Below are 19,926 nucleotides of genomic sequence, written 5' to 3' on the forward strand. Positions count from 1 at the left end.
TATATATATATATATATATATGTATATATATATATATATATATATATATATATATATATATATATATATATATATATATATATATATATATATATATACAGTGCCGATAGAAAGTCCACACCCCCTTTCAAAATTTTCACCTTTTTTTGCCTTATAGCCTGAAATTAAATTGCATTAAATCAGACTTTTTCCACCTTTATTTATATATCGTAACCCACAACATCCAAATGAAAAACAAATTCTACAAATTTCAGAAAATTACTTTAAGATACAAAACTAGAATACCTTGGTTGGATAAGAGTCCACCCCCTGAGTTATTACACGGTAGAAGCACTTTTGACAGCAATTACAGCTGTGAGTCTGTTGGGGTAGCTCGACACCATCTCTGCACACATTGATTGTGCAATTTTTGCCCATTCTTCTACACAAAACTGTTCAAGCTCAATCAAGTTGCGTGGGGAGCCTTGATGGACAGCAATCTTCAAGTCATGCCACAGATTTTTTATTGGATATAGGTTGAGGCTCTGACTGAACCACTTGAGGACATTTAGGTTTTTGTTCCTTAACCACTCCATTGTAGCTTTAGCTGTGTGCTTTGGGTCATTGTCATGCTGAAAGATGAACTTCTGTTCCAATTTCAGCTTTCTTGCAGAGGGCAACCAGTTTTCCTCCAGGATTTTTCTGTATTTTGTTCCATCCATTTTCCCTTCTATCCTGACAAGTGCCCCAGTCCCTGCAAATGAGAAACATCCCCATAACATGATCCTGCCACCACCATGCTTCACAGTAGGGATGGTGTTCTTTGGGTGATGTGCTGTGTTGGGTTTGTGCCAAATGTAACATTTTGCATTTAAGCCAAAAAGTTCCAGCTTGGTTTTGTCAGACCACAGAACTTTTTGCCACATGGCTTCAGAATCTCCGGAGTGTTGTTTGCATTCCTCAAACGGGACTGAAGGTGGGCTTTCTTGAGTAGTGGTTTCCTTCTTGCTACCCTCCCCCCTCCCCCTTCCACACAGGCCAGACTCATGGAGTTCTTGTGATAGTGTTGTCACATGTACACAGTAACCAATCTTTACCATAAAGGCATGTAACACCTTCAAAGTTGCCATTGGCCTCTTGGTGGCCTCTCTGATCAGTCTCCTCCTTGCTTGGTCATCCAGTTTGGAGGGACAGCCTGATATAGGCAGGGTCTTGGTGGTACCAAATGCCTTCCACCTCTTAATGATTGTCTTGACTGTGCTCCAAGGGATATTCAAAGCCTTTGAAATATTTTTATACCCATCCCCTGATCTGTGCCTTTCCATAACTTTATCCCGGAGATCTTTTGAAAGCCCCTTGGTGGTCATGGTTGAGTCTTTGCTGTGAAATTCACCACCCAGCAGAGGACACCTGCAGGAACAGATGATTTTATTCTGACATAATCAGAATCACTACAATTTAACACAGGTGGAGGCCAATGAACTTGGTGTGTGATTATGAAGGTGATTGCTTCCACCTGAGCTAATTTACAATTGCTATTATAAGGGGGGTGGACACTTGTGCCACCAAGATATTCTAGTTTTGTAGTTTTTCATTAATTTTCTGAAATTTGTGGAATTTGTTTTTCACTTGGAAGTTCTGGTTTATGATGTGTAAATAAAGATGTAAAAAGTCTGATTTAATGCAATTTAATTCCAGGCTATAAGGCAGCAAAAGGTGAAAATTTTGAAAAGGGGGTGTGGACTTTCTATAGGCACTGTACATGTTTATGCGTATAGATATGTTTCTGGATATCATTATTATTATTACTTGCACATGTAGCATCGCAACAATAGCAATGGACTTGTAAGAGCAAAGGAAGGGTGCGCTTGTTTCATCCTTGATCTCATTATTTTATGCAGTTTTAAGACTATTTGCAAATTTGGAGTTGCATTTTTTTTTTATACATCATGGCATGGAGGTTAATTTCTCACTTGCATTGGATTTTCAGAGTGCCTGTGTGTCCATTTTCCCAAACAATATTTTGACTTTGTGAACCATTTTGGCCCAGGTTTTTCATGGGACTCGATGCATGGATGAGGTAGGTGCACCATGTTAAATTGTTGTGGTGACCATGTTGTCCAGGTCTCTGTTGGCGACTTTGTACGAGATGCCTTTCGCTGGTTGGTGCCCTTCCTGCAGCGTGTTCAGGCACGTGATGGATCTTCCAATTCTCTCTTGCACCAGTACCTCTTGGGACTTGCTTCCAATGATCTTACTTGCCCTCGACTCGTATTTCAAAACTCTACACCTGTTGTGAGTCGTAATTCCTTGTTCGCCCCCTACCGGTTTCATCGGAATAGACTATAGGTTTGCCGTTTGTCTGTCCATCCGTTCGCCCCACCTGTAGTTTTCCAACTTTTTCCCATACCCTTTACCATATTCAACTGATACTTGGTACGTGGCTTTATTATGATAAGTTACAGAACAAGTTCGGTTTTAGGGCGTTTCGTCAGTTTTTCACTCCTGCCCATTTTGGACTTAGAAAATATCACATCAGTCAGTGACTTGTACTGTACTTTATTGCAAAGCAATTCTCGCTCTTGTTCCTCTTTGGTTTGATGCTTCTTTTTTTTTATTATTTAACATTCACCAAGTAATGCCAGCAGATGGAATACCTGGCTTAACGTCCATCCAATGGATGGCACACATTGATGCATCGCCCTGCATGAAAAACACCAGGATTCCAGTGTATAGCTTGGTCGAGATTCAAACCCAGGCAAGACAATAAAGAGGTGAGGGTGCATACTTCTGAGTAGCCAATTGCTGCACAGCTATTTTATCAATTTAGACGTCTCTATAATAATGACATGTCATGGAAATGGTTTCATTAACAAGGGATTCCTCTCTGGTCTGTAACAAGTAATTGTCGAAGCTTTTAGAAAACCCTTTGAGGGAATTTTGAGAGACTTTAATGCACCTGTTTTATTAGAGTTTGGAAATGATATTCTCACCACATTAACCTGCTCTGCGTTTGCCTTTCCCATTGTCAGCGTACCCAGCGTGTGATTACCGACGATGCTTTGCTTATGGAGTTGGCGTTGGAGTGTGTCTACGCTTGTACACGTACTGACCAATTGGCTTTGTGTTACGACATCCTGGAGTGCCTGCCACAGCGCAAACCAAGGTACAAGTAAACTACCCCGAGGTAGCACATGAACCTTGTGGTGAAGGGTGAAATGGTACGATTACACGCACGTTTTATACGTCCGTCTGACGCCTATCTGAGCACAGTGTGCGCATGTCACGCAGGAAAGATAGCAAGGTTATGAAAACTCTGCACGATCGGGTAGATCTTCTGGAGCGGCACCTAAGGTAATTTAATCGACGCCTGATGGTGACTTTCGAATCTCAATGAGTGTTCCTGATTTGAGTGAAATGAATAGTTTTCTCAGTTTGTGTGAGTCGAGTGTTGTTCTCTCTTCAGGAGGGTTATAATGTGAGCATTGTCAGTGGTGGTTGGTTGTTTTACCACACCTTATAACCGCGTCTACTTTTTAAACTGAAGTGTTTCCACGAACCTACTTGTTCACTCATTTCCTTATTGCGGAATTTTGTGATATGGCTATTCATTTTATTTTCTTTATACTTATTCCAATTGTTTTTCTTGCACAACATGAATTAAAGCAGTTTATTTTTACTGAGGCAGATTTGTACTTGCAATAATTATCCTTCAGTCTCACAGTATTTTTCTTTATTAGTCCCCTGCCCTGGTGTTGGCTTCGTGGTTAGGGTGGCTGGCTTGGGATCCTAGGGTCCTGAGTTTGAGCCCTGTTGGGCCACTGAATTAACACCAGGGGGTTGACTCGGCCTGTCATCCTTCCGAGGTCGACGATATGAGTACCAGTGTACTGGTCCCGGTGTATGCCCCGGTTAGAATAGGTGTACCATATCCCTGTGTGTCGTAAGAGGCGACAAGGGTCGGCATCAGGAAGGGCATCTGGCCATAAAAAAAACATTGCCTCAAGAAGGCTGTGAGTCCCCTGCCCTCACTCCACCCCACTGCTTTACACCCATTGGCTGGACAGCTGGACTGACTCCACCCCAATAAAATTATGCACCGCGATTGCAGGAATCTGCACAGAAAGACAGGCTTGAGGCCTGGATGTTAGTCCGTGGTTAAGTGCAATTCCAATGATCCCAGGTAAATAACCATGATGTATTTAGTATAGACCAGCAAATACAACCCGTTGCTGTGCTGGCAGGTCAATAAAGTGTATGTGTGGGGGGGGGGAGGAACGAACACACACACACACACACACACACACACACACACACACACACACACACACACACACACACACACACACACACACACACACACACACACCCCTTTTATTAGTATAGATTTGCCTTAAGTGATTCCAGGGCTGACACACTACATCCAATTATTTAATTATTTACCGGAAACTATTCCAGGACGACACTTTCGACACAGACAACACTTACTGAGTCCGGACGATATCCGATCCGAAAAAGCGAAATAATATTTTGATGATATTACTTTAATTAGTCCGTGAAAGTAGATCGTGGAAAATCGTCTCATAATGCATGAAATCGCTCCAAGCTCCTAATTTGAGAACTTGTAGTACTTACAAAAGCGACGTCTGCAGCGATTCATATCCATGATGAACAGGCATTCAATATGAATGAGGAAATTGAAACATAAACTTAATCGTTAAGAAATCGCGGCTTCAGACCCCAGCGAGGTTACCCAGGAAATGTGTTAAGACCCCAGACAGTGAGGTTGCCTGATGAAGGATATAATTAAAAAAGGCCGTTGATTATCTTCAAAAGGGGTGTTTTAATTCACCCAAACACACAATTTTCACTCTTGCACTTCCTTGGAGTTTTCTTTGTGTGCATGCAATGTTTCAGGCTGTGAGGTTTCATGGTTTTGGAATTATGGAGGAGACACCCACCCTGTGGCACACTGATACACACACATTGCCTTTTATTCGTATAGATGTACAAATGCCGTACGCGTGTTTTTGCTTCAGGTACAATGCCTTCAGAAAGTATTCACACCCCTTGACTTTTTCACATTTTGTTGTGTTACATCCTGAATTTAAAATGGATTAAATTTACATTTTTTTTTTGTCACTGATCGACACACAAAATACCCCATAATGACAAAGTGGAATTATTTTTGGAAATTTTTACAAACTAATTTAAAATGAAAAGCTGAAATGTTTTGCATCGATATGTGTTCAACCCCTTTGCGAGGACACTCCAAAATTGAGCTCAGGTGCATCCAATTTCCTTTGATCATCATTGAGATGTCTCCACAACTTGATTGGAGTCCGCCTGTGGCCAACTCAAATGATTGGACATGATGTATGAAGAAACACACCTTTCTCTCAAAGGTCTCACAGTTGACGGTGCATGTCAGAGCAGAAACTCTCCCATGAAGTCCAAGGAACTGTTCGAAGAACTCCGACATAGAATTGTGAGGAGGCATAGATCTGGGGAAGGGTGTAAAACAATTTCTTGAGAGTTAAAACATCCCAAGAGCACAGTGAGCTCCATCATTAGGAAATGGAAAAAATATGGAACTACCCAGACTCTTCCTCGAGCTGGCCATCCAACAAAACTGAGCAACTTGGCAAAGAGGACCTTGGTCAGGAAGGTGACCAAGAACCCAATGACCACTCTTACAGAACTACAGAGTTCCTTGGCTGAAATGGAAGAACCTGACGTAAGGACCACAGTCTCTGCAGCACTTCACAAATCCAGGCTTTATGGGAGAGTGGCCAGACGGAAGCCACTCCTGAGAAGAAGGCACATGACAGCACGTTTGGAGTTTGTAAAGAGACACGTGAAAGACTCTGAGAGCATGAAGCAAACTATTCTGTGGTCTGATGAGACGAAAATTGAATTCTGTAGCCTGAATGCAAAGTGAAATGTCTGGCAGAAATTTGGCACAGCTCATCACCCTTCTAACACCATCCCTACCGCTAAGCATGTTGGTGGCAGCCTCATGCTCTGGGGATGCTTTTCAGTGACGGGGACTGGGAGATTTGTAAGGATGGAGGGAACAGTTATATGCACACTCGCCTCTCTGTCCAGCCAGAGTTTGAATCCCAATCCAGCTATGAACTGTCACCCCGGTCACACGCATGTTTTTGCTTTGTTTGTAAATCTGATTATTTAAAATAGCATGTATTGCAAAGTCATTCTCGCTCTTGTTGTATTTTATTTTAGTTTATATGTAGGAATGAGGCTCATCGAAGAGCAAGGTAGATCTGATAGTGGGACAAACATGAAGGGGATGAAAGAATCCCATAATAGGAAAAGGATGAGAGGAGGAAACACTGAAACTAGCAAGTAAGCTCTGTTTTTGTTGGGTTAAGAAGGGTTAATGGAGGTAATAATGACCATGGGACAGAATTGGGATGTTCAGATAACAGCTTGCTTTGAAGCCCTGGGGGGAAGAGTGAGACAGACCAGCCTCTGGAAGGTATTTCCATTGATGGGAGTCGTGAGGATTAAAAGAGTTGAGGTGTGAATTCAGCCTGGATTTTGGAAGTTCATGAGAAGTGGATTACTAGAAGAATGCATGTATCCTGGGGTATATTATGGAGGGTCAGAGGGCTGAGAGAGCAGAGGGAGCAACATCAGGAAATAAATGGTAGAAAACAGAGAGTCCACTGACCTGCTTGCAATATGAGAGCAAGAGAACCTGTGCTTCGGCCTCATTATGGGAGATCCCAATGATTTTTCGAGCTTTAGATTACACAGAATCCAGAAGAGACAGGTATTGTGCTGGTGCGCCAGCCTATAGCAGGGAGCAGTACTCCATTGAGCTACATACAAGGGCTTTATAGCCTTGAGTGAGTCTGATTTTGCAAGAAAAGACTTGTATCGACTAAGGATGCTCAGTCAGTAGTTGGCTTTGGAGGCTAGCTTTGCTTTGTCCAGAAAAAGTCGTGGCTTATGGTGAGGTTTAGAAGTTCAAGAGACTGAAGCTGTTCTCGTGGAAGACCAAGGGAATAAATAGGTGGGTTCCATTTATCCATTCGGAGTGATATGGGTGAGATTGAGAGTTTTCCAGCAATGAAGGATATGTTACATTTATCAGACTCGTGTGTAATAATTTCCATTTTGGCAGAGAGATGCAACTGCTGTCGACCAAGCAGAGGGATGGGGTACTATATGACACATTATGGAGTTGTCTGCAAAAAAGGAAGGGAGATTTTGCAGAGCATCTGAGAGGTCATTTATACAGATGAGAAAGAAGTCTGGGTCCAAAACGCTGCCTTGGAGAACTCCAGCCTCCACTGGGAGACGAGAAGAGGGTTTCATTGATGGCAACTTGTTGACTGCGTGAGTGAAGTCAGAAATCCAGGAATGAAGGTGGATTACACTGACCAACAAGTCATTTTTGATTTTCCTCCAGCATGTCTTGTTTTCGTGACAAGACCGATCAAATTTGAAAGATTATTGTCTTGTAAGGCAATAACCTTTCAAATTTGACCTTATGAGGCAATAATCTTTCAAATCGAACAACAACAACAAGAACAAGATGAAACTAGAACTGCCACTTTATAACTGCTGGCAGTGATGACCGGGTACCCAAACGTGTCCGCCTTTGACACAACTGATACAACATGAGACTTAAATCATCGTCGCAAAGTTTCGCATTCATCGGAAAAGCGGTGCCTGAGAAAACATGATTTAATGGTGATACAAACACAGGCCTGCTTCGCGACGGCGCAGAACAGACGAGTTACGAACCGGGCAGCACAAAGCGTTCAATTTCCTTATTACTGGCGAACAGATTAAAATGATTAAATAATTCTGGCTGCCAAACCACGCGATCGATCAGGTTGAAATTTTAAACTTTTGTTTCGCATGTCGGCTCAATTTCAAATGTGAAGTTTCGTATATACAGAAGCAGCGGTTCCAGAGTAAACATTAATTAATATTTATCCTTCAATCCAAGATGGCGGCCAAACCATGTGACTTGTGACGTCATAATTTTCACCACATCTGCAAACAGGATCGGAGACGATAAGTGCAAATTTTCGCTTCGCCAGGTTAAGCAGTTCCAGAGAAAACATTATTTAATATTTTTCTTAAAACCAACATGGCTGCCAAACCCTGGGCCCGATCCCGTTGAAATTTCAAACCCTCATTCCGCATGAGCGTTCCACCATAAAGGTGCTGTTTCATATTTATTGATGCAGTAGTTCCAGAGTAAACATTAATTAATATTTTTCCTTCAATCCACTATGGCTGCCAAACGTTGCGTCGTACCTCAAAAGAGGGTGAGAACTTTTTATTCGTCATGGAGAGGCGGTCATAGTGGTGGAGTTTCGCCTGGATGAGTTCAGCCATTTCAGAGAAAAAGACGTTTGAAGATATTGTTTTTCAATCCAAGATGGCTGACGAACCATGTGACCTATGACATCAGAAATTTATATTCTGCTTCCAACTGGGTATTGGAACACGTTTGTGAAGTTTCGTGTTAATTGTTAAAGGTGCGTTTTTCTATCCAAGATGGCCGCCAAACCATGTGACGTGTGATGTCATAATTTTTACCATGCGTGCATACTGCCCTATCGATGATAATTACAAATTTTCGATTCGTTTGGTTAAGCGGTTCCAGAGAAAACATTATTTAATATTTTTCTTAAATCCAAGATGGCGGCCAAACCATGTGACTTATCAATTCGAAATTAACAAACTTATATCGCCTTCCTCTCCCGAATACAGTTCTGAAATCTCCCCTTCATTGGGCCAGCGCTTCTGGAGAAGAAGATGTTTGAAGGTTTTCGGGTTTTTTCAAGATGGCCGCCAAACCATGTGACCGATCAAGAACAAATTAACAAACTTGAGAAAGGACCTCATGGGGAATATATGTGTGAAGTTTTGTCTTAATCTATTTTGCCATTCTGGAGAAGAAGATTTTTAAAATTTATTCATTTTCAATCCAAGATGGCTGCCGAACCTTGTGACCTATGATATCATAAATTTAAATTCTGCTTTCCATCGTCGACCCGAAAAAGTCTGTGAAGTTTCGTGAAAATCGGATAAGGTCTATTTTTCTATCCAAGATGGCCGCCAAACCATGTGACTTCTGAGGTAAAAAATTTTTACCATGTATGCAGACTTGAGGGAGGAAGGCAATTGCAAATTTTCGCTTCGATGGCTTATGAAATACCAGAGAAAACATTATTTAATATTTTCTTAAATCAAACATGGCGGCCAAACCATGTGACCTATCACTTAGAAATTAACAAACTTGCATCGCATACATGTCCCGAATATACTTGTGAAATCTCGCCTTCATGGGACCAGCGCTTCTGGAGAAGAAGATGTTTGAAGGTTTTAGGGTTTTTTCAAGATGGCCGCCAAACCATGTGACGTATCAACAACAAATTAACAAACTTGAAAGAGGACATCAGGGGGAATGTACTTGTAAAGTTTCGCCTTAATCTGTCCAGCCCTTCTGGAGAAGAAGATTTTTTTTAAAAAACACTAAAAAACAAGATGGCGGCCGAATTACGTCATCGATGACGTCAAGAAAAACATTTTCGTCAGTGATTTTAGGCGTAGATGATGCTCAGAATTTTTCAGATTTTTCCTATATGGCGTTCTACTTGACGAATTTTCACCGGTATATCGCTTCACCTATGACGTCACGAAAAATCACACGTGTTCCCCATAGGGAGCTTAGTAAAATGTATCAAACGAAAAAATTTTCCATTGCAGGGTTTCTGAGATACAGAGGTCCAAAGTTTATCGTTTTTTTCAAGATGGCGCCCGCACCACATGACCAATGACGTCATAATTATAACTTGATTGTGCTATCAAAAAAGATACATACTGTGGTGAAAATTTTGTGTCGATCGGACTTAGTATCCCAGAGAAAATGATTTTTAAAGCGAAAAAGGGTGCAAAATGCCGGCGGAAAAAGAAAAAGAATAAATAAAAATAATAAATAAACAGAAGAAAAACAATAGGGTACCCTGTACTCACAGGGTACCCTAACTAGAACTGCCACTTTATAACTGCTGGCAGTGATGACCGGGTACCCAGTCCGTTCGCCTTCGATACAACATGGGACTTTCTGCAGATGACAGTCACAAAGTTTCGCTTTGAAAGGATAAGCGGTGCCAGAGAAAACATTATTTAATAGTGATACAAACACAGGCCTGCTTCGAGAGGGCGCGGAACAGACGAGTTACGAACCGGGCAGCACAAAGCATTCAATTTCGTTATTACTGGCTTCCAGATTCAAATAATGAAATAATTCTGGCTCCCAAACCCCGTGACCGATCAGGTTGAAATTTTAAACTTTTATTTCGCATGTCACCTGAATTATAAATCTGAAGTTTCGCATATATAGAGGCAGCGGTTCCAGAGTAAACATTAATTAATATTTATCCTTCAATCCAAGATGGCGGCCAAACCATGTGACTTGTGATGTCATAATTTGCACCACCTGTGCAAACACGATGGTGGATGATAACTGCAAATTTTCGCTTCTCCAGGTTAAGCATTTCCAGAGAAAACATTATTTAATATTTTTCTTAAAACCAACATGGCTGCCAAACCCTGGGCCCGATCGCGTTGAAATTTCAAACCCTCATTCCGCATGAGCGTTGCACCATAAACTTGATGTTTCACATTTATTGATGCAGTTGTTCCAGAGTAAACATTAATTAATATTTTTCCTTCAATCCAATATGGCTGCCAAACGTTGCATCGTACCTCAAAAGGGGGTGGGAACTTTTTATTCGTCATGGAGAGGCGGTCATAGTGGTCGAGTTTCGCCTGGATCTGTTCAGCCGTTTCAGAGAAAAAGACATTTGAAGATATTGTTTTTCAATCCAAGATGGCTGACGAACCATGTGACCTATGACATCAGAAATTTAGATTCTGCTTCCAACTGGGTATTGGAACACGTTTGTGAAGTTTCGTGTTAATCGGTAAAGGTGCGTTTTTCTATCCAATATGGCTGCCAAACCATGTGACGTGTCATGTCATAATTTTTACCATACGTGCATACTGCCCTCTCGATGATAATTACAAATTTTCGATTCGTTTGGTTAAGCGGTTCCAGAGAAAACATTATTTAATATTTTTCTTAAATCCAAGATGGCGGCCAAACCATGTGACTTATCAATTCGAAATTAACAAACTTATATCGCCTTCCTGTCCCGAATATAGTTCTGAAATCTCCCCTTCATTGGGCCAACGCTTCTGGAGAAGAAGATGTTTGAAGGTTTTCGGGTTTTTTCAAGATGGCCGCCAAACCATGTGACCGATCAAAAACAAATTAACAAACTTGAGAAAGGACCTCATGGGGAATATATCTGTGAAGTTTCGTCTTCATCTGTCTTGCCCTTCTGGAGAAGAAGATTTTTAAAATTTATTCATTTTCAATCCAAGATGGCTGCCGAACCTTGTGACCGAGGATATCATAAATTTAAATTCTGCTTTCCATCATCGACCTGAACAAGTGTGTGAAGTTTCGTGTAAATCGGATAAGGTCTATTTTTCTATCCAAGATGGCTGCCAAACCATGTGACTTCTGAGGTAAAAAATTTTTTTACCATGTATGCAGACTTGAGGGAGGAAGGCACTTGCAAATTTTTGCTTCGATGGCTTATGAAATTCCAGAGAAAACATTATTTAATATTTTTCTTAAATCCAACATGGCGGCCAAAGCATGTGACCTATCACTTCGAAATTAACAAACTTGTATCGCATACATGTCACGAATATAATTCTGAAATCTCGACTTCATTGGACCAGCGCTTCTGGAGAAGAAGATGTTTGAAGGTTTTAGGGTTTTTTCAAGATGGCCGCCAAACCATGTGATGTATCAACAACAAATTAACAAACTTGAAAGAGGACCTCAGGGGGAATGTGCCTGTAAAGTTTCGCCTCAATCTGCACAGCCGTTCTGGAGAAGAAGATTTTTTTAAAAAAACACTAAAAAACAAGATGGCGGCCGAATTACGTCATCAATGACGTCAAAAAAAACATTTTTGACGATGAATTTTGGTGTAGATGACGCTCAGAATTTTTCAGATTTTTCCTATATGGCGTTCTACTTGACGAATTTTCACCGGTATATCGCTTCACCTATGACGTCACGAAAAATCACACGTGTTCCGCATAGGGAGCTTAGTAAAATGTATCAAACGAAAAAATTTTCCATTGCACGGTTTCCGAGATACAGATGTCCAAAGTTTATCGCTTTTTTCAAGATGGCGACCGTACCACGTGACCAATGACGTCATAATTATAACGTGATTGTGCTATCAAAAAAGATACATACTATGGTGAAAATTTCCTGTCGATCGGACTTAGTGTTCCAGAGAAAATGATTTTTAAAGCGAAAAAGGGTGCAAAATGCCGGCGGAAAAATAATAATAACTAGAACTGCCACTTTATAACTGCTGGCAGTGATGACCGGGTACCCAAACGTGTCCGCCTTTGACACAACTGATACAACATGAGACTTAAATCATCGTCGCAAAGTTTCGCATTCATCGGAAAAGCGGTGCCTGAGAAAACATGATTTAATGGTGATACAAACACAGGCCTGCTTCGCGACGGCGCAGAACAGACGAGTTACGAACCGGGCAGCACAAAGCGTTCAATTTCCTTATTACTGGCGAACAGATTAAAATGATTAAATAATTCTGGCTGCCAAACCACGCGATCGATCAGGTTGAAATTTTAAACTTTTGTTTCGCATGTCGGCTCAATTTCAAATGTGAAGTTTCGTATATACAGAAGCAGCGGTTCCAGAGTAAACATTAATTAATATTTATCCTTCAATCCAAGATGGCGGCCAAACCATGTGACTTGTGACGTCATAATTTTCACCACATCTGCAAACAGGATCGGAGACGATAAGTGCAAATTTTCGCTTCGCCAGGTTAAGCAGTTCCAGAGAAAACATTATTTAATATTTTTCTTAAAACCAACATGGCTGCCAAACCCTGGGCCCGATCCCGTTGAAATTTCAAACCCTCATTCCGCATGAGCGTTCCACCATAAAGGTGCTGTTTCATATTTATTGATGCAGTAGTTCCAGAGTAAACATTAATTAATATTTTTCCTTCAATCCACTATGGCTGCCAAACGTTGCGTCGTACCTCAAAAGAGGGTGAGAACTTTTTATTCGTCATGGAGAGGCGGTCATAGTGGTGGAGTTTCCCCTGGATCTGTTCAGCCATTTCAGAGAAAAAGACGTTTGAAGATATTGTTTTTCAATCCAAGATGGCTGACGAACCATGTGACCTATGACATCAGAAATTTATATTCTGCTTCCAACTGGGTATTGGAACACGTTTGTGAAGTTTCGTGTTAATTGTTAAAGGTGCGTTTTTCTATCCAAGATGGCCGCCAAACCATGTGACGTGTGATGTCATAATTTTTACCATGCGTGCATACTGCCCTATCGATGATAATTACAAATTTTCGATTCGTTTGGTTAAGCGGTTCCAGAGAAAACATTATTTAATATTTTTCTTAAATCCAAGATGGCGGCCAAACCATGTGACTTATCAATTCGAAATTAACAAACTTATATCGCCTTCCTCTCCCGAATACAGTTCTGAAATCTCCCCTTCATTGGGCCAGCGCTTCTGGAGAAGAAGATGTTTGAAGGTTTTCGGGTTTTTTCAAGATGGCCGCCAAACCATGTGACCGATCAAGAACAAATTAACAAACTTGAGAAAGGACCTCATGGGGAATATATGTGTGAAGTTTTGTCTTAATCTATTTTGCCATTCTGGAGAAGAAGATTTTTAAAATTTATTCATTTTCAATCCAAGATGGCTGCCGAACCTTGTGACCTATGATATCATAAATTTAAATTCTGCTTTCCATCGTCGACCCGAAAAAGTCTGTGAAGTTTCGTGAAAATCGGATAAGGTCTATTTTTCTATCCAAGATGGCCGCCAAACCATGTGACTTCTGAGGTAAAAAATTTTTACCATGTATGCAGACTTGAGGGAGGAAGGCAATTGCAAATTTTCGCTTCGATGGCTTATGAAATACCAGAGAAAACATTATTTAATATTTTTCTTAAATCCAACATGGCGGCCAAACCATGTGACCTATCACTTAGAAATTAACAAACTTGCATCGCATACATGTCCCGAATATACTTGTGAAATCTCGCCTTCATGGGACCAGCGCTTCTGGAGAAGAAGATGTTTGAAGGTTTTAGGGTTTTTTCAAGATGGCCGCCAAACCATGTGACGTATCAACAACAAATTAACAAACTTGAAAGAGGACATCAGGGGGAATGTACTTGTAAAGTTTCGCCTTAATCTGTCCAGCCCTTCTGGAGAAGAAGATTTTTAAAAAAAAACACTAAAAAACAAGATGGCGGCCGAATTACGTCATCGATGACGTCAAGAAAAACATTTTCGTCAGTGATTTTAGGCGTAGATGATGCTCAGAATTTTTCAGATTTTTCCTATATGGCGTTCTACTTGACGAATTTTCACCGGTATATCGCTTCACCGATGACGTCACGAAAAATCACACGTGTTCCCCATAGGGAGCTTAGTAAAATGTATCAAACGAAAAAATTTTCCATTGCAGGGTTTCTGAGATACAGAGGTCCAAAGTTTATCGTTTTTTTCAAGATGGCGCCCGCACCACATGACCAATGACGTCATAATTATAACTTGATTGTGCTATCAAAAAAGATACATACTGTGGTGAAAATTTTGTGTCGATCGGACTTAGTATCCCAGAGAAAATGATTTTTAAAGCGAAAAAGGGTGCAAAATGCCGGCGGAAAAAGAAAAAGAATAAATAAAAACTAGAACTGCCACTTTATAACTGCTGGCAGTGATGACCGGGTACCCAGAAGTGTCCGCCTTTGAGACAACTGATACAACATGAGACTTAAATCATAGTCGCAAAGTTTCGCATTTATCGGATAAGCGGTGCCAGAGAAAACATTATTTAATGGTGATACAAACACAGGCCTGCTTCGAAACGGCGCGGAACAGACGAGTTACGAACCGGGCAGCACAAAGCGTTCAATTTCCTTATTACTGGCGACCAGATTCAAATAATTAAATAATTCTGGCTGCCAAACCACACGGCCGATCAGGTTGAAATTTTAAACTTTTGTTTCACATGTAGCCTAAATTATAAATATGAAGTTTCGCATATATAGAAGTAGTGGTTCCAGAGTAAACATGAATTAATATTTATCCTTCAATCTAAGATGGCGGCCAAACCATGTGACTTGTGACCTCATAATTTTTACCATGTATGCAGATATCATGGAGGATGACAGCCGCAAATTTTCGCTTCGATAGGTTAAGCAGTTCCAGAGAAAACATTATTTAATATTTTTCTTAAATTCAACATGGCTGCCAAACCATGTGACCTATCAATTAGAAATTAACAAACTTGTATTCCCTACTCATGTGCAATAGGGGTGTGAAGTTTCCCCTTGATCAGATCAGGTGTTCTGGAGAAGAAGATGTTTGAAGGTTTTAAGGTAAATTCAAGATGGCCGCCAAACCATGTGACCAATCAAGAACAAATTAACAAACTTGAGAAAGGACCTCATGGGGAATATATGTGTGAAGTTTCGGCTTAATCTGTCTTGCCTTTCTGGAGAAGAAGATTTTTAAAATTTATTCATTTTCAATCCAAGATGGCTGACGAACCATGTGACCTCTGACATCAGAAATTTACATTCTGCTTCCAACTGGGTATTGGAACACGTTTGTAAAGTTTCGTGTTGATCGGTAAAGGTGCGTTTTTCTATCCAAGATGGCCGCCAAACCATGTGACGTGTGATGTCATAATTTTTACCATGCGTGCATACATGATGGTAGATGATAATTACAAATTTTCGATTCGTTTGGTTCAGCGGTTCCAGAGAAAACATTATTTAATATTTTTCTTAAATCCAAGATGGCGGCCAAACCGTCTAACGTATCAATTCGAAATTAACAAACTTATATCGCCTACGTGTCCCGAATATAGTTCTGAAATCTCCCCTTCATCCGACCAGCGCTTCTGGAGAAGAAGATGTTTGAAGGTTTTAGGGTTTTTTCAAGATGGCCGCCGAACCATGTGACCGATCAAGAACAAATTAACAAACTTGAGAAAGGACCTCATGGGGAATATATGTGTGAAGTTTCGTCTTCATCTGTCTTGCCCTTCTGGAGAAGAAGATTTTTAAAATTTATTCATTTTCAATCCAAGATGGCTGCCGAACCTTGTGACCTATGATATTATAAATTTAAATTCTGCTTTCCATCGTCGACCCGAACAAGTGTGTGAAGTTTCGTGTAAATCGGATAAAGTCTATTTTTCTATCCAAGATGGCCGCCAAACCATGTGACTTCTGAGGTAAAAATTTTTTTACCATGTATGCAGACTTGAGGGAGGAAGGCACTTGCAAATTTTCGCTTCGATGGCTTATGAAATACCAGAGAAAACATTATTTAATATTTTTCTTAAATCCAACATGGCGGCCAAACCATGTGACCTATCACTTTGAAATTAACAAACTTGCATCGCATACATCTCACGAATATAGTTCTGAAATCTCGCCTTCATTGGACCAGCGCTTCTGGAGAAGAAGATGTTTGAAGGTTTTCAGGTTTTTTCAAGATGGCCGCCAAACCATGTGACGTATCAACAACAAATTAACAAACTTGAAAGAGGACCTCAGGGGGAATGTGCCTGTAAAGTTTCGCCTCAATCTGCACAGCCGTTCTGGAGAAGAAGATTTTTTAAAAAAAAAACACTAAAAAACAAGATGGCGGCCTAATTACGTCATCGATGACGTCAAGAAAAACATTTTCGTCAGTGATTTTTGGCGTAGATGATGCTCAGAATTTTTCAGATTTTTCCTATATGGCGTTCTACTTGACGAATTTTCACCGGTATATCGCTTCACCTATGACGTCACGAAAAATCACACGTGTTCCCCATAGGGAGCTTAGTAAAATGTATCAAACGAAAAATTTTTCCATTGCAGGGTTTCTGAGATACAGAGGTCCAAAGTTTATCGTTTTTTTCAAGATGGCGCCCGCACCACATGACCAATGACGTCATAATTATAACGTGATTGTGCTATCAAAAAAGATACATACTGTGGTGAAAATTTTGTGTCGATCGGACTTAGTATCCCAGAGAAAATGATTTTTAAAGCGAAAAAGGGTGCAAAATGCCGGCGGAAAAAGAAAAATAATAATAACTAGAACTGCCACTTTATAACTGCTGGCAGTGATGACCGGGTACCCAGTCCGTCCGCCTTTGATACAACATGGGACTTTCTGCAGATGACAGTCGCAAAGTTTGGCATTGAAAGGATAAGCGGTGCCAGAGAAAACATTATTTAATAGTGATACAAACACAGGCCTGCTTCGAGACGGCACGGAACAGATGAGTTACGAACCGGGCAGCACAAAGCATTCAATTTCGTTATTACTGGCTTCCAGATTCAAATAATTAAATAATTCTGGCTCCCAAACCGCGTGACCGATCAGGTTGAAATTTTAAACTTTTATTTCGCATGTCACCTGAATTATAAATCTGAAGTTTCGCATATATAGAGGCAGCGGTTCCAGAGTAAACATTAATTAATATTTATCCTTCAATCCAAGATGGCGGCCAAACCATGTGACTTGTGATGTCATAATTTGCACCACGTGTGCAAACACGATGGTGGATGATAACTGCAAATTTTCGCTTCTCCAGGTTAAGCAGTTCCAGAGAAAACATTATTTAATATTTTTCTTAAAACCAACATGGCTGCCAAACCCTGGGCCCGATCGCGTTGAAATTTCAAACCCTCATTCCGCATGAGCGTTCCACCATAAACTTGATGTTTCACATTTATTGATGCAGTAGTTCCAGAGTAAACATTAATTAATATTTTTCCTTCAATCCAATATGGCTGCCAAACGTTGCATCGTACCTCAAAAGGGGGTGGGAACTTTTTATTCGTCATGGAGAGGCGGTCATAGTGGTGGAGTTTCGCCTGGATCTGTTCAGCCGTTTCAGAGAAAAAGACGTTTGAAGATATTGTTTTTCAATCCAAGATGGCTGACGAACCATGTGACCTATGACATCAGAAATGTATATTCTGCTTCCAACTGGGTATTGGAACACGTACGTGAAGTTTCGTGTTAATCGGTAAAGGTGCGTTTTTCAATCCAAGATGGCCGCCAAACCATGTGACGTGTGACATCATAATTTTTACCAAGCGTGCATACTGCCTGCTAGATGATAATTACAAATTTTCGATTCGTTTGGTTAAGCGGTTCCAGAGAAAACATTATTTAATATTTTTCTGAAATCCAAGATGGCGGCCAAACCATGTGACTTATCAATTCGAAATTAACAAACTTATATCGCCTTCCTGTCCCGAATATAGTTCTGAAATCTCCCCTTCATTGGGCCAACGCTTCTGGAGAAGAAGATGTTTGAAGGTTTTCGGGTTTTTTCAAGATGGCCGCCAAACCATGTGACCGATCAAAAACAAATTAACAAACTTGAGAAAGGACCTCATGGGGAATATATCTGTGAAGTTTCGTCTTCATCTGTCTTGCCCTTCTGGAGAAGAAGATTTTTAAAATTTATTCATTTTCAATCCAAGATGGCTGCCGAACCTTGTGACCGAGGATATCATGAATTTAAATTCTGCTTTCCATCGTCGACCCGAACAAGTGTGTGAAGTTTTGTGTAAATCGGATAAAGTCTATTTTTCTATCCAAGATGGCCGCCAAACCATGTGACTTCTGAGGTAAAAATTTTTACCATGTATGCAGACTTGAGCGAGGAAGGCACTTGCAAATTTTCGCTTCGATGGCTTATGAAATACCAGAGAAAACTTTATTTAATATTTTTCTTAAATCCAACATGGCGGCCAAACCATGTGACCTATCACTTTGAAATTAACAAACTTGCATCGCATACATGTCACGAATATAGTTCTGAAATCTCGCCTTCATTGGACCAGCGCTTCTGGAGAAGAAGATGTTTGAAGGTTTTAGGGTTTTTTCAAGATGGCCGCCAAACCATGTGACGTATCAACAACAAATTAACAAACTTGAAAGAGGACCTCAGGGGAATGTGCGTGTAAAGTTTCGCCTTAATCTGCGTAGCTGTTCTAGAGAAGAAGATTTAAAAAAAAAACACTAAAAAACAAGATGGCGGCCGAATTACGTCATCGATGACGTCAAAAAAAACATTTTCGTCAGTGATTTTTGGCGTAGATGATGCTCAGAATTTTTCAGATTTTTCCCATATGGCGTTCTACTTGACGAATTTTCACCGGTATATCGCTTCACCTATGACGTCACGAAAAATCACACGTGTTCCCCATAGGGAGCTTAGTAAAATGTATCAAACGAAAATTTTTTCCATTGCACGGTTTCCGAGATACAGATGTCCAAAGTTTATCGCTTTTTTCAAGATGGCGACCGTACCACGTGACCAATGACGTCATAATTATAACGTGATTGTGCTATCAAAAAAGATACATACTATGGTGAAAATTTCCTGTCGATCGGACTTAGTGTTCCAGAGAAAATGATTTTTAAAGCGAAAAAGGGTGCAAAATGCCGGCGGAAGAATAATAATAATGCGTAATAATAAACAGAAGAAAAACAATAGGGTACCCTGTACTCACAGGGTACCCTAACTAGAACTGCCACTTTATAACTGCTGGCAGTGATGACCGGGTACCCAGTCCGCGTCCGCCTTTGATACAACATGGGACTTTCTGCAGATGACAGTCGCAAAGTTTCGCATTCATCGGGAAAGTGGTTCCAGAAAAAAACATCATTGAAGAGTGATACAAACAGAGGCCTGCTTCGATATGGCGTGGGACTGAAGACCTACGAACGGGGCAGCACAAAGCGTTCAATTTCCTTATTACTGGCGAAC

General features: G+C 40.6%; 1 protein-coding gene across 2 annotated transcripts in view; it reads left to right on the forward strand.

Annotated features, from left to right (window-relative positions):
* Nucleotides 1-19,926, forward strand: part of NBAS (NBAS subunit of NRZ tethering complex) — a 207,924-nt gene that overhangs the window by 93,815 nt on the left and 94,183 nt on the right. For both annotated transcript variants that reach the window (XR_015058324.1, XM_085881820.1), the window contains exons 25-27: nt 2,104-2,274; nt 3,012-3,145; nt 3,271-3,333. Coding sequence is in view for 1 of the 2 variants with exons in the window: in XM_085881820.1 (XP_085737946.1) it covers nt 2,104-2,274; nt 3,012-3,145; nt 3,271-3,333 (368 nt within the window). In the remaining variant the exon portion in view is untranslated. The remainder of the gene's footprint in view (nt 1-2,103; nt 2,275-3,011; nt 3,146-3,270; nt 3,334-19,926) is intronic.

Source organism: Eptatretus burgeri, chromosome 5 (genome assembly GCF_056783735.1).
Source record: "Eptatretus burgeri isolate ZD-2024b chromosome 5, Ebu_testis_v1, whole genome shotgun sequence".
Taxonomy (NCBI): Eukaryota; Metazoa; Chordata; class Myxini; order Myxiniformes; family Myxinidae; genus Eptatretus; species Eptatretus burgeri.